Genomic DNA, 14,092 nt, shown 5'->3' with positions numbered 1-14,092 from the left:
TCTGTATTTTTCTTGCATCTGCCTGCAGGGAGAAGTCATACACTGGCTGGCATGTTCTTTATATGTTGCTTGCCGCAAGAGCATCATTCCTACAGTGGGGAAGGGCATCATGGAAGGAAACTGTGTTTCACTGACCAGAATACTACGCTCAGCTAAGTTAAGGTAAAGCGTTTTGTTTTTCCAAAGGATGTTTTAGAAGTACTAAAATTGGGTAGAGTGTCTGTCACACAAACATGAGAACCTGGCTTCCTGTGCTCTAGAGCCTTAGTGCTGGGGGACTGGGGTAAGCCAGTCCTGGGGCTTGCTAGCTAGCCAGTCCAGTCAAAATGACAGCTCTAATTGAAGTGGAGGTTCTGGAGAGATGGCCCCGTGTTTAAGAGGGCTTCCTAACATCCATATCGGGGCTCATAACTCCCTGTAACTATACTTCAAAGGGTTCTGACACTTCCTCCTTGCCTCCTCGGGCACCTGCTTAGATATGGCATGTGTGTGCGCGCGCGCGCGCGCGCGTGCGCGCGCGCGCACACACACACACACACACACACACACAAAGATAAATTTAAAAATAAAAAATTCCAGTGGAAAAATGATTGAGGGAGATATTCTGGTATCATTTGATGGCTTGCACATGTAGCCACTTGAACAAAGTATACACACATGCACTCATGCATGCACACACATAAACACACACCACATGTACACAGAGTCCTGAATTCCTTTTAGGATTCTTCTTCTCATTTTAACTCATTGGACATTGTTCAGTCCCTAGTCTGTCACTTCATGTTCTTTCCCAGTATGACCCTGCTTCTCGACTTTGGCTCTTCAGAGTCTAACTTCAACCGAAGACTTCGTTACATTGATTTTAGCTATGCTTTTGCTCACTAATCCTTTAAAATTTAGAAATAATTTAAAGCGTAGAGGAAAATTATTAGGCAAAGAGAGAAATGGAAAGAACACCCGTATACCTGTGATCCAGTCTCCCCTGTACTGCCCGTCTACCTTACTTGTCACTTTATCTTTCTATATCAAGTATTATGCTCTTTCTCTCTGTTTGTTCCTTAATGATTTCAAAATGAGTTGTATTCTTTATAGCCTTTTATCTTAAATTTTTTTCAATGACATTTTAATTAATTAGTTATTTACTTATTTTTGAGAGTGTATCTTACTATATATAGCCCAGGTCCAGGCTAGCCTCAAACTGTGTGGCTCCTGCTTCAGCCTTCCAAGTGCTACAGTGGTAGATGTATGTCATCAAGCCCAGTTTCAGAGGTATTTCTTAATGAACTGTGATAGTTATAAACTTAAGGAAACTCAACACTTTTTTCAAATCTGCCATCTCTATTCTAGTTTTGTTAGTCTATCTAATAATCTTCCTGAGAGCATTGCTTTTCTTTGAGTATAGTTCCCAATTTTGGATTAGTACTACATTTACTTATGCCTATTTATTCCCCTTTAATAAGGAATATTTCTGTAGTTGTTGTGTCTTTTGACATTATTGGGATTATAGGCATGAGACACCATGTTAATAATAGCCAGTTATTATAATAGAGATTTAAAAAATTATGTGGCCAGTGATGACAAAAAGATCAGATTGTTTCTACAACAGTGGATAGATTTTGCTCAATTTAAAGTTACCGTAACATTACTCTTTATTTTTATCAATGACAAAAATTGAGATCTATGAAGAATCTTTTATTTTTGGTTGTGAGCCTAGCCTTTAACGGCTGAGCCATCTCTCCAGCCCAGAGATCTATGAAGAATCTTTAATCATCTTGACTATTAATTTTCCATGGAGCTAAAATTATTGTGTTTATTTTTAATTTTTTTTCAAGTTAGGGTTTTTTTGTTTGTTTTTTGTTTTTTCCAAGACAGCGTTTCTCTGAGTAGCCCTGGCTGTCCTGGAACTCACTTGGTGCAGACTCTCAAACTCAGAGATTCATCTGCCTCTGTTTCCCAAGTGCTGGAATTAAAGGCGTGTGCCGCCACCACCCAGCTGTGGTTCTTTTTTTGTTTTTGTTTTTGTTTTTTATTACAATGAACTGAAACTATTCTTATGACTACCCCCTCCACAATGGGGCTTCAAATTATTTGTTTATTTTTATTTTATGTACTTTGGTGTTTGACCTGCATGTGTGTCTGTGTGAGTGTGTTGGATCCTTTGGAATTGGAGATACAGACAGTTGTGAGCTGTCGTGTGGGTGTTGGGAATTGAGACCAGGTCCTTTGGAAGAGCAGCCAGTGTTCCCAACCTGTGAGCCAACTCTGCCGCCCCCAGAATGGGGCTTTAGTAATTGCCTTTCTTCTATTCTGGGTACTCAGGGATAGGAAGTAGAGATGCTCTCAAATAGTTTTATCAGTCAAACCCCCTCAACAGCCCAGAAGTGGACATTAGCACCTATCTGAGTCTGGATTATTGCATTTCTTTGTTTCCTTTCCAGGTATAGTCCTATGTGATTGCCAAAGAAGCAAGTAAACGGTAGAACTAAGATCTACAGGATGCTTAGTAGTGACAAGTTAAAAAATAAATATCAACTATACGACAGAAAACATTGGCAAGATGACCAGAGTCAATAACACTAATGAGATGAGGATGGATATAGTATGCCACTATGTGTAGTTGTCCTAAAGACTTAAATTCACTGTGTCACAGTTCTCCAATTTCAAAATGTACAAATTGTGTATATTTAACCATAGGGAGACATCAGACAAAGCTCAAATAAAGAGTAATCTATTTTGAAAGAGGCCTGGGGTAATTGTAGCTCTTACTGAGAAAGTTATCATGGGGCTGAGGAATATAGCTCAGTTGGTAATGTGCTTTCTTGCCTAGTGTGCCTGAGGCCCTAGGTTTCATCCCAAGCACCATATAAAAGCTGGGTGGTATGGCATAAGCCTGTCATTCCAGCTCTGGGGTGATGGAGATAGGATGATTAGGGATTCAAGATCATCTTTGGCTATATAACAAGTTCAGAGCCAGCCTGGGCTGCAAAAGACCTGTCTCTAAACAAGAGAATTATAACTTCAAGATTTAGATTAGTACATACTCATAATAAAAATTTCAAATGAGTTCTGGTAGTGGATGGTGACCTGAGTGTACAGATGCTACTGGACTGTAGACATTAAAATGGCAAATGTAATCCTGTGTATAGTTTATCAGAGACATGAAGATGATTTTTAGTGGTACAGTGCCTGCAAGTAATGTGTCAGGCGTGATGAGACATGTCAGTTATCCTAGCACTCAAGAGGCAGGGGATCATAATTTGGAGGCCACCCTGTTCATTTTCATCATGTGGTCAATGATTCAAGGCCAGCCTTGGATACATACATAACAGGAAACTTTGCATCCCAATTTCCAGTGAAGGTGGTCTAAAGGAAGTGATTCTCAAAACTGAGGAATTCCTCCAAGGAGAGAACTTCCCACACTTAGCATCTTCCTGCCCCAGTCTACCCCTGCCAGAAAAGGGAAAACTTCTCCATAGCAACTAATTGGGAGAAGAAAAGAAAAAAAATAGTGTGACAATTTTCCTTTCTTTCTTTCTTTCTTTCTTTCTTTCTTTCTTTCTTTCTTTCTTTCTTTCTTTCTTTCTTTCTTTCCTTCTTTCTTTCTTTCTTTCTTTCTTTCTTTCTTTTGTTGCTGTTGTTGATAAGGATTTTTTTTAGAATTTCAAATTTAATTAACATGTCAGATTTACCTGTGAACGATTAACTGATAACTTAAAAAAAAAACACCAAGTATCCCTCTATATAGTGCCAGATATTTAATAAAGTAAACCATTGACACTATGAGTTTTTAATCTAAGACCATGCTAACAGAGTATCCCTATTGAATAAGCTGAGAAAGTGGAATAACAATCTCTTATGATTTTCTAAGTATCTACATATTTATTTTATTTTATTTTTGGTAGTAATGCCACACATTAGAACTCAAATACTTAGCAGGTCCTGGTGATGCACACCTTTAGTCCAAGCACCTGGGAGGTAGAGGCAGACAGATCTCTGAGTTCAAGGCCAAGCTGGTCTATAGAGCAAGTTCCAGGACAGCCAGGGCTACACAGAGAAACCCTGTCTTGAAAAACAAAAAGAACTCAAACACTTGAATTTTATTCCCAACCTATAATAGTCGACTACTTTGTGAACAACTTTCCATTTGGGAGACTTATTTTTTCTTCAAACTAACTTTGTGGACCTATACATTGTTGACTAACATTTACTTCATAAACTATATATAGATCATTGCCTAGGTGTAGAGGAGGAAGGAAATAGGTAGGTTCTTTTACCACCTGCATCCTGGAAGCTTGCTCCCACTTCAGCCTTGTCGGTCTCCATGATGATCCAGAGAACCAGTGTAATTCATAGCACTGGGAGTGAGGGTTTATGTTGTTGGTTTTGTTTTGTTTTTATATAAATTTAGGTTTTTAAAACAGATTTTTAGTCATGAAGAAAATGTCATTTTCAATCCATTCTGTGGACTCATTTTAAAGTTGTCTTTTCTTCCCTTTCTTTGAAGCTTAATACAGTTTTTTAGTAAAATGAAGAAGTGGATGGACATGTCAAACCTACCACAAGAATTTCGTGAACGTATAGAAAGGCTAGAGAGAAATTTTGAAGTGTCTACTGTAATTTTTAAAAAATTCGAGCCCATTTTTTTAGATATATTTCAAAATCCATATGAAGAGCTGCCAAAATTGCCACGAAGCAGGAAGCAGAGGTGAGACCTTTAATCTCATATATTTGTGATGCAAAATTATTAGGAGAGTTTAATTTTAAAAGTCTGCATATTACCTTTCTGCAAAGACTTGAATTTCTTTTGAAATTTATGGGTAGTTACTTATATTTGAAAATAAGGGTAATACTTTTATTATTATTTTTTATTTATGCTGATTGTGTTTTAACAAGTCTGTTTCTGAGCCATCTGTCCACTTGAGTGGAGTTTTACAAGGAATTTGACCCTTTTATTTATGTTTGCTCTTTCAATGCTTAGCAGGTTAGTCAGACAAAAAAAAATACATTATTTCATTTTAGGAGAATTCCTTGCAGTGTAAAGGATCTCTTTAATTTCTGCTGGACACTCTTTGTTTACACTAAGGGTAAGTTGACATTCTCAGTGCTTTACATTTCTACTTTGGGATTTGATGATGTCCCTGGATGTTTAACTTTTTTCTCCTTATAAAGGTAATTTTCGTATGATTGGTGATGATTTAGTAAACTCATACCATCTACTTCTGTGCTGCTTGGACCTGATTTTTGCCAATGCTATTATGTGCCCAAATAGACGAGACCTGCTAAATCCATCATTTAAAGGTAAAATATTTATTTTTGAAAAGTAATTATTAATTTTTAGAAAAGGTTGAAAAACTGACTGTTCTTTTTGTCCTTCCTGTTCCCTTCATGGTAAACTAGGTTTACCATCTGATTTCCATGCTCCTGACTTCAAAGCTGCAGAAGAGCCTCCATGTATCATTGCTGTACTTTGTGATCTACATGATGGACTTCTAGTAGAAGCAAAAGGAATAAAGGAGCATTACTTCAAGCCGTACATTTCCAAACTCTATGATAAGAAGGTACTAAAAAGTAAATACGATGTTTAGGAGTCAGCAGCAGCCTGAAAGGAAAGAATCTTCTCAACATGTGGACTCATGGTCAGCTGTCCCAGGTCTGGGGCTAAAGAGATGGCTCAGAAGTTAAGAACACTTACTGCTCTTGCAGAAGACCCAGGTTCAATTCCCAGTACCCACCATTCTCAGCTCATAACCTCCTGTAACTCCGGTTTCAGGGGATCCAATGCTTTTGAGTCCCAAGTTTCAGTGTCTGCTGTGATGCAATATTGCCCTCTAGTCACAAGAGTGAAACTGAGTGGTTCAAGAAAGTGTTCAGTTATATGTCAGGAAGATGCAATGCCAGCAATTCTAGGGGTTCTGACAGAACCTGCATTGTCCTGATAAAGCATTTTTATGAAAAGCATGAGCTCAGAGTGAGCTGACTGACTTCCTGCCCTAAGTAGTTCTCATAAGAGCTGCTTACTAAAAGCATTGCAATAGTATAACAATTATTGTTTTGTTTGTTCTCTTTTGGGTTTTGGAGGTGGTCTCATTATTTATCTCTGGCTGTCCTGGAAATCACTGTGTAGACAATGCTGGCCTTGAAGTCACAGAGATCCTCCTGCCTCTGCCCCAAGTATTAAAGCATGTGCCACTATACCCAGCTGCAACTATTGCTTTAGTTCTACATAAATAAAGCAGAAAACTGCTTGCAGGCTGCTTACATGCATTCTGAATTATTTTTCTCTCTAATTAATTGTGTATTTTTTATATTTCTGAATTATTTTATCATGGAGGAGTTATTAACTTATTTCTTCAACATTGAATCATATAATACAACTAGGCCTTGTCTTTTCCCAAAGGATTTGGTTCAAATCATCACTCTGGTTCCCCATTAGTATTAAGAGATTTTTATTTAATTATTATTGTTGTTGTTTGTTTTTCAAGACAGGGTTTCTCTGTGTAGCCTTGGCTGTCTTAGAACTAGCTCTGTAGACCAGGCTGGCTTTGAACTCACAGAGATCTACCTGTTTCTGCCTCCCAAGTGCTGGGATTAAAGGGGTTTGCCTCCATAGCCTGGCTTAAATTTTTTTTTAAAGTACTACTGTTATTGTATGTGTGCATGAATGCCTGTTGTGTATATATGAGTACACATGCCACAGCATATGTGGAGGCCAGAGGACAACTTCATGGGTTCTTGGCTTCGATCTTTAAGTTGGTTCCAGGCATCAAATTCAGATTACCAGGCTTGTGTGGCAGGAGCCAGTGTCTGCTCAGCCATCCCATAGGCCATGGTATTTTCTTGAAGCACAAAGCCTTTCCTAACTGGTTTCTTCTTGCTTCCATGCATTGTGTTTACTCTTACATGTCCTGGAGTATGTATACATCATGGTTTCTTATAGGTATGTTAAACACTTCCAGCAAAGTAAACTTTTAAAGAATGTATTGTGCAGATGCAATATACCTTGGTACAGTGGTCCAAACCTCTGTATTGTCTTGGCATAATTATTATAACAATTTATTTCATTCCAAAGCAAACTCATCATCCAAACCATCATTCTGGTTTTGAAAATACTTGGAGGCTATTCAAGTATTCTGGATTGCATACTTGGACAGGATAGTATTTCAGCTCTAAGGCCAGAGATGTTTTGTTTGGCTTATAGGATGATACTTAGTTTTATCTTGTTCAATTTATTATTTAAGTAACATGACTTTTTATATAAAAAGCTTTTAAAAACAAGAAGCTATGGCAATTCAAGGTTGGAAATTTTTGGTTTTGTTTTTCAAGATAGGATTTGTCTATGTAACCGGCATTGCTGTCCTGGAACTCGCTCTGTAGACCAGGCTAGCCTAGAGCTCACAGAGATTCACCTGCCTCTGCTTCCTGATTACTGAGATTAAAGGTGTGCGCCACCATGCCCAGCTAAGGGTTGGAATTTCTACATAGTAAACTATTACCAAGCTAAATGATGACCATGACCGTAATTTTTAGGATGGCAAATGTGCATTTAGCTCTTCTCTGTTCATTCACATATGATGGACCCTTGCTCTTGAAGGCATTTCCCTTTGTGACCCAACATAATGACAATCTAAGTCTAGTGAGGTAGATGGAACTATTGATAACTGGTTTTTCTTTCTCACCAGTAATAGGAATTAAGGTCTTCCCCTCTTTCTGTTTGTGGTACTGAAGATCAAATCCAAGGCTTTGTAAATGCTAGGCTAGTACTGTACCATTGGGACCCAGCCCCAGCCCCCTAAATTTTCTTTTAATCTTTTTTATTTGTTTGTTTTGAGACAGGGTCTCATGTACTTTAGGCTGGCCTCAAACTCACTGTGGAACCAAGGATAACCTTACACCACCAATCCTCTTCCTCTGCCTCTCAAATTCTGGGATTGCAAGCATCTGCTACACCACATCTGGCTCTCCTTTTAAACTTTTTGCTTGCCTGAAGCGTGTTATAGTAACTTTAGTTTTCCTTCTCATAGATTAGTGTTTATTAATGAACCTCTTTCACTAGAATTACTCATTAAATCATTAAAGTTTGTTAAAAATGCTTTCTTAGTGCAGAGAGTAAATGTCAGTGGAATGCTTAGCTACAAAAGGGACATCTGTATCACATCCCCTCCCAAGGCTCAGGGATCATTTGGAAGTGGTGGGGGAATTCTAATATCCAGAGGTTAGGGAGGACTAGAGCAAAACAATATCTTTGGGATATGACAGAACCACTCCACTCAATGAGTTCACAGCAGCTATGGTTGCCTGCACAGCATCAATCCAGTCAACATTTTAGTATGGAGTAGGAAGAGCCCCCATTCCTAACCAAGGAACTATGGTTCGTTGATAGCTTCGGGGGAGGGAGAGTCTGTGTTCTTTACAGTATGGCTCATGGAAGTTAACCACACTCCAACGGACGACCCTCTTCCCAGGTTTATGGGTGGCACAAGTTGGACTCAGTGGATTATTTTAAGGAGTGGAGGGAGGGGGGGCGTGGATATGGGAGGAATTACAAGTGGGTAAATATGGTCAAAATACCTTATGTGCAATTCTTAAAGAATTAATGAAAATATTTTTAAATTTTGAAAAGAACTGCTGTAGACAAACCTTGCAGTATTTTGAAAATTTGTCTTTAGGGTTGTGTATCACAGTGGTGTAGTGCTCACTTAGCGTGAGTGAGGTCCTAAATTCAATATCCAGTTCCATTAAAACCAAAAACCTTTGATTTTACTTATTTGGGAGGATGATGCTAGAAGATTTAAAAAAAATTGACTTTAAATTTGTTTTAATGTTCTATGATAGAGGTTTTACTGGTCTAGGTGTCCTTTTAAAAATATTTAATTTTCTGTGTGTGTATGACTGAATGTGTCTTTGCACCACATGTGTGCAGGATCCTTCAGAGCTCAGAAGAGGCATCAGATCCTCTAGAACTGGAGTTATAGATAGTTGTGAACCACTGTCTGGCTGCTGGGGACAGGATCCAGGTCCTCTGTGAGAACAGCCAGTGCTGCTAACCGCTGAGTCATGTCTCAAGCCCCTGCTTGGAAATTTAATAATTCTTTTTACATGTGTTACACATATGTGAAATGTTACAGAAATCTCACATTGGTGCTTTTTGATATTCCCTAAATTATTTTTTTTGTTGCCAGATTTTAAAAGGTGAATGTCTCTTGGACCTTTCCAGTTTTACTGATAATAGGTAAGTATTTAAAGATGAGTGTGGTGCACACCTGTATGTAATCTCAGTACTTAGGACTTGGTGGCAGGAGTATCAGAAATTCAAGGCCAGCCTTAGCTACATAGTGAGTTTGAGGCCAGCCTAGGCTACATGAGATCTTATAGACAATAGGTAAATAGCTAATACAAATAGTGCCTGGCATGTCACAGACTGGCAATAATGATTTGTGGAAATTTGTTAAGTGAAACACTAAATATCAAGATAATTCCTTCAAATTCAAAAGTCTTACTTTAATGGCATTGAATGGAATTGTCATTAAGCCTTGTTAGTTAAATACATTTAAGAAACATTGGCATTTGAAACAGCTGTACTCCCCTGAGAATTCAGAAATATACCCAGTGACATCTGTATTTGAGTTTATAGTCTTCAAATTAATTGACATTAGCAGTTGAGAATGCCCCTGTTTCAAAGCCATTGTTATTTCCTCAGTGATCAGCTGTCACTTTATTTTCTCGAATTAGCTTCACTGTTTTAAGATTAAGTATATGGTTCCTTTCACTTGCACTTCAAGGTAAGTTATTGCTGTGACCAGCATGAATGTTCTTAATCAGGTAGGGACCTCCGATATTTGATATGCAAAGGCAATAAAAATACAGAGCCATCACTTTTTCCACGCTGTAGGATGATCTGTCTTCATCTGAGATATGCCTGTCGTCCAGCTCAGTTTCGTTCTGGCAGCTTAAAGCAATTCTCTTTGCAGCAAAGCGGTTAACAAGGAGTATGAGGAGTATGTTCTAACTGTGGGCGACTTTGATGAGAGGATCTTTTTGGGAGCAGATGCAGAGGAGGAAATTGGAACACCTCGAAAGTTCATTGCTGACACCCCATTTGAGAAACTGACATCACAGGCCAATGTGGAATACAACCTTCAACAACACTTTGAAAAAGTAATATAACCTAGTGTGGCCTCAGTTCTGAATGATACTTGTCTTTTCTCTGTGTGATTCTACTAACAGCAGAGGCATCTTTCAAGTTAAATATTGAGTTTCTTCTACTATAGCACTTACTCTTACTGTTAGTCACAGCTTACATCCATTTTTCAAGTTCACCTGGGCTTGTCATTGTATGACTTTGGACGTAAGCTCGGGCTTTCTTACCAGGCTCTTTGCCTCAGCTTTACCTGTGTTATGTTGCTTCAGAATTGTTTACTTCCCTACGCTTGACACAACTGCTTTTCTCTGGCTTTTGCTGTGTAAGTGTAGACTGGAGTGCTGAGGACCAAGGCTTAATTCCATGTTTATGTGTGAGACTTATTAGAGGACAAAAGCCAATGGAAAACTGACTCCTGTGGAGCGTGGGGGCCTGCTTCCCAGCTCTTATATTAACTTCATTAGCACAGACAAACTTTTTACTATCTCTGCTATTTCCTCAAGTATAAAATTAAAATAGATATACATTATAGTTAAGGTATGGTGTATGAGATAAAATGAGACTACACATAGGAAGTATGATTCTCTTGTATGGCTGTCATTTGTATAATACTGCTGGACACCTGCTGGCTGACCTGAAAAGGAAGAGAGTGGTAAGTAATGGACCTGTGCATAGGGATAGAGAAGATGGGCAGACGCTGCGTCAGACACAGGGGCAGAGGAGAAGATGTCTCACTAATTTCGCACATTTTCCTTCTCTGACAGAAGCAGTCGTTTGCACCTTCTACCCCGCTTACTGGACGGCGGTATTTACAAGAAAAGGAGGCGGTCACCACACCTGTTGCTTCAGCTACTCAGAGTGTAAGCCGCTTACAGAGTATCGTGGCTGGCCTGAAAAATGCACCAAGTGAGCAACTTCTGAGTATTTTCGAGTGAGTATAATATATTCCTAAATGTTTTATTAAAATTAGATTCTTTGAAAAATCATCCTGAGTGAGGTAACCCAAACCCAGAAAGACAGTTATGGTATGTACTCACTCATAGGTGGATTCTAGATATAAAATAAAGAGCAATCAGACCACAACCCATAGGACCATGGAGGCTGTATATATATATATATATATATATATATATATATATATATATATATATATATATATATATATATATATATATATAGCATGGAGGTCCCTAGGATGACTGTGGCATATAATAAATTTCAGTTTTACTCAATTATTGAAAAAAAAATAGCCAAATGAATGGAAACACATGAACTATGAACCAAAGGCTGAGGGGCCCCCAGCTGGATCAGGCCCTCTGAATAGGTGAGACAGTTGATTGGCTTGATCAGTTTGGGAGGCAACTAGGCAGTGGGACCAAGTCCTGTGCTCATTGCATGAGTTGGCTGTTTGAAACCTGGAACTTATGCAGGGACACTTGGCTCAGTCTGGGAGGAAGGGACTGGACCTCCCTGGACTGAGTCTACCAGGTTGATCGCAGTCCTCGGGGGAGGACTTGTCCTGGAGGAGGTGGGAATGGAGGGTGGGCTGGGGGTAAGGGGAGGGGGTGGGAGGGGGGAGAATAGGGGAACCCATGGCTGATATGTAGAACTGAATGGTATTGTAAAATAAAATGTATATATATATATATATATATTAAAAAAATTAGATTCTTTGTTCAGTTCTGCTTTTAATATAGTCAGAATTTTTGAGGCTAGGAGTGCATGTGACAAGTTTTGCTACATCAATTCAGTCACAAAATACGGTGCCATCTAGGCAGAAATACCTACTGAAAATTACGATATTTCACAGAATAATAGGCTTTCAAGTATATTTGAAAGTCTGTTGAGTGCTCACATTCCATCCTGGTAAGTACTCGAGTTATTTGTTGTTTTTCTTTTTAGTTGATTTTTTTTTTAATGTTTTCGCATTCATTTATATATTTATGGGAGGACGGTTAAGAGTGCCATGACATGTTTGTAGAAGCCAGAGAACAACTTGAGAAAGTCATTTCTCTCCTTCCACCATTTGGATTATGGATATCGAATTCAGGTTGTTAGGCTTAGAGGCAAGTGCCCTTACCCACTGAGCCATCTACCTGGCCCTAAGTTCACTTTAACTGAGTTCAATCTGAGTGGCTATTCCAGGTGAGACTGGTTACTTACTAGGGCTAGTGTATAATGGAATTTTGTGGACTTGCTTTTTAAGAGGTGTGTTTCTTGGTAAAGAGGGTAGGGTGAAGCCAGATCAGATACCATTCTTTCCTGAATCCTAATGAAGTAAGAGAATAATGAGAATCAAAAAATAATGACCAGTAGCTGCCTTTGGGGAAAGAGAGGTGACTTATAAACTTCTCAATTAGTGGTTAGGAAAAGAAATGGATGGTTCTCATATGGCCATCCCCAAGAAGTGGTACTGGGAAAGGGGTATATTTGATAAAGGTGTAATTGTACTAATTAGTATTCTATACTGAGCTCTTTCCTCTGTAGATCTATTGAGGCATAATGATCAAGAGTTCAAGGCCAGGCTAGGTTACACAAGACCTTGTCTCAAAAATAAGCAAGCAGGGGTAGGGAGAGAGGTGCCAGTGTCTCCAGACCCAGCCACTGCTGCTGTCTTCTGAGAATTAGTCCTGTCAGATAACTTAGGCTGCACCTACCTCTGCAGCTCAGTCCTCTTTTCCTTGACGGCTATGGAGGAAGGAGAGCACATCCTGGTTATGTGAGCCCTGGACAGTTTTAAAAGATGACTCAGGGGCTGGGGAGGTAACTTAGTTGGTAAAGTGCTGAGGCCCTGAGTTGATCCCCAGACCCCATGTAAAGAAGTGGAGTGTGGTGACATGCCTTTGTAAATCACAGCACCAAGGAGGCAGAAGCAAGAGGATCCTTGGAGCTCCCTGGCTAGCCAGCCTAGCCTAATCTAAGAACCCAGGCTAGTGGGAGAAGCTCTGAAAAACAAAATGGCCAGTTCCTGAGGATTGATGTCCAGAGTAGACCTCTGGTGTCCACACACAACTGCATAGATCTACATAGACACGAATAAAGAAAGGGAGGGGTGTGCTCCACAGTCAACAGCTTCCAGCTGATGCTGAGGCATGGTTATATTTTGTAATCATTGGTGATCACAGAGATGGCAAAATTGTAATAAGCCTCACAGGAAGAGTGAGTATAGAGTGACTGCCTGAGATGTGCTATGTAGCTCAGAGACCTAGAGCAATAGTGGACTGATCTGCTCCTGTCCCTTCGGTTTGATCTCATTGTACTGACAAGGTCAGCAGGCATGATAGGGCCTAGCATGGTGAACCTTGAAAAAGCAGGACATAAATAAAGACACATAGATGAAAGTCCTGGGATTAACTTCCTAAGACTGTGAAATATTCATATCAATAAAATACCTCAGTGGGATGGGCAGCCGTGGCGCACGCCTTTACTCCCAGCACTCGGGAGGCAGAGGTAGGCGGATCTCTGTGAGTTTGAGGCCAGCCTGGTTTACAGAGTGAGTTCCAGGACAAGCTCCAAAGCTACACAGAGAAACCCTGTCTCAACCCTCCCCCCACAAAAAACAGAGCAGGCTGGTAAGGCAGCTCAGCAAGTACCTGATAAGTTCAGTCCCCAAGACTTACATATGTATAGAACCAACTTCCTCAAGGTTCCCTCATATGCTGTGACCTACATCCCTCTTCATCCACACAAATCACTACAGTTACAAATGTTTTAAATGTTATTTTTCCAGAGAGACAAAGGGCTAATGTGAAAGAAAGAGTGCTGAGCATCACTACCTGGAGAAGTGCACATCAGCCCCACACTGAGCAGTCACCTCCTGTTCCTGTCGTCAAGGTTGCCAGACCTTTCACTATCCCAAAGTCAAAAGATGATCAGGAGTGTTAGTTAGAAGAGGAAGAAATTAGGGGCTGGAGAGATGACTCAGTGCTTAAGAGCACTGGCTGTTCTTCCAGA

General features: G+C 39.6%; 1 protein-coding gene across 3 annotated transcripts in view; it reads left to right on the top strand.

Moving 5' to 3' along the window:
- Rbl1 (RB transcriptional corepressor like 1) overlaps positions 1-14,092 on the top strand; it is a 58,824-nt gene that overhangs the window by 5,853 nt on the left and 38,879 nt on the right. For all 3 annotated transcript variants that reach the window (XM_076571066.1, XM_006984145.4, XM_042276660.2), the window contains exons 2-9: positions 29-162; positions 4,505-4,705; positions 5,020-5,084; positions 5,170-5,298; positions 5,398-5,558; positions 9,180-9,229; positions 9,969-10,155; positions 10,903-11,069. In XM_076571066.1, coding sequence (XP_076427181.1) covers positions 110-162; positions 4,505-4,705; positions 5,020-5,084; positions 5,170-5,298; positions 5,398-5,558; positions 9,180-9,229; positions 9,969-10,155; positions 10,903-11,069 — 1,013 coding nt within the window. In that variant the 5' untranslated portion in view covers positions 29-109. The remainder of the gene's footprint in view (positions 1-28; positions 163-4,504; positions 4,706-5,019; positions 5,085-5,169; positions 5,299-5,397; positions 5,559-9,179; positions 9,230-9,968; positions 10,156-10,902; positions 11,070-14,092) is intronic.

The sequence above is a fragment of the Peromyscus maniculatus genome, chromosome 4 (genome assembly GCF_049852395.1).
Source record: "Peromyscus maniculatus bairdii isolate BWxNUB_F1_BW_parent chromosome 4, HU_Pman_BW_mat_3.1, whole genome shotgun sequence".
NCBI lineage: Eukaryota > Metazoa > Chordata > Mammalia > Rodentia > Cricetidae > Peromyscus > Peromyscus maniculatus.
The sequence above is the reverse complement of the archived record's forward strand: the minus strand, read 5'-3'. Positions and strand labels throughout refer to the sequence as shown.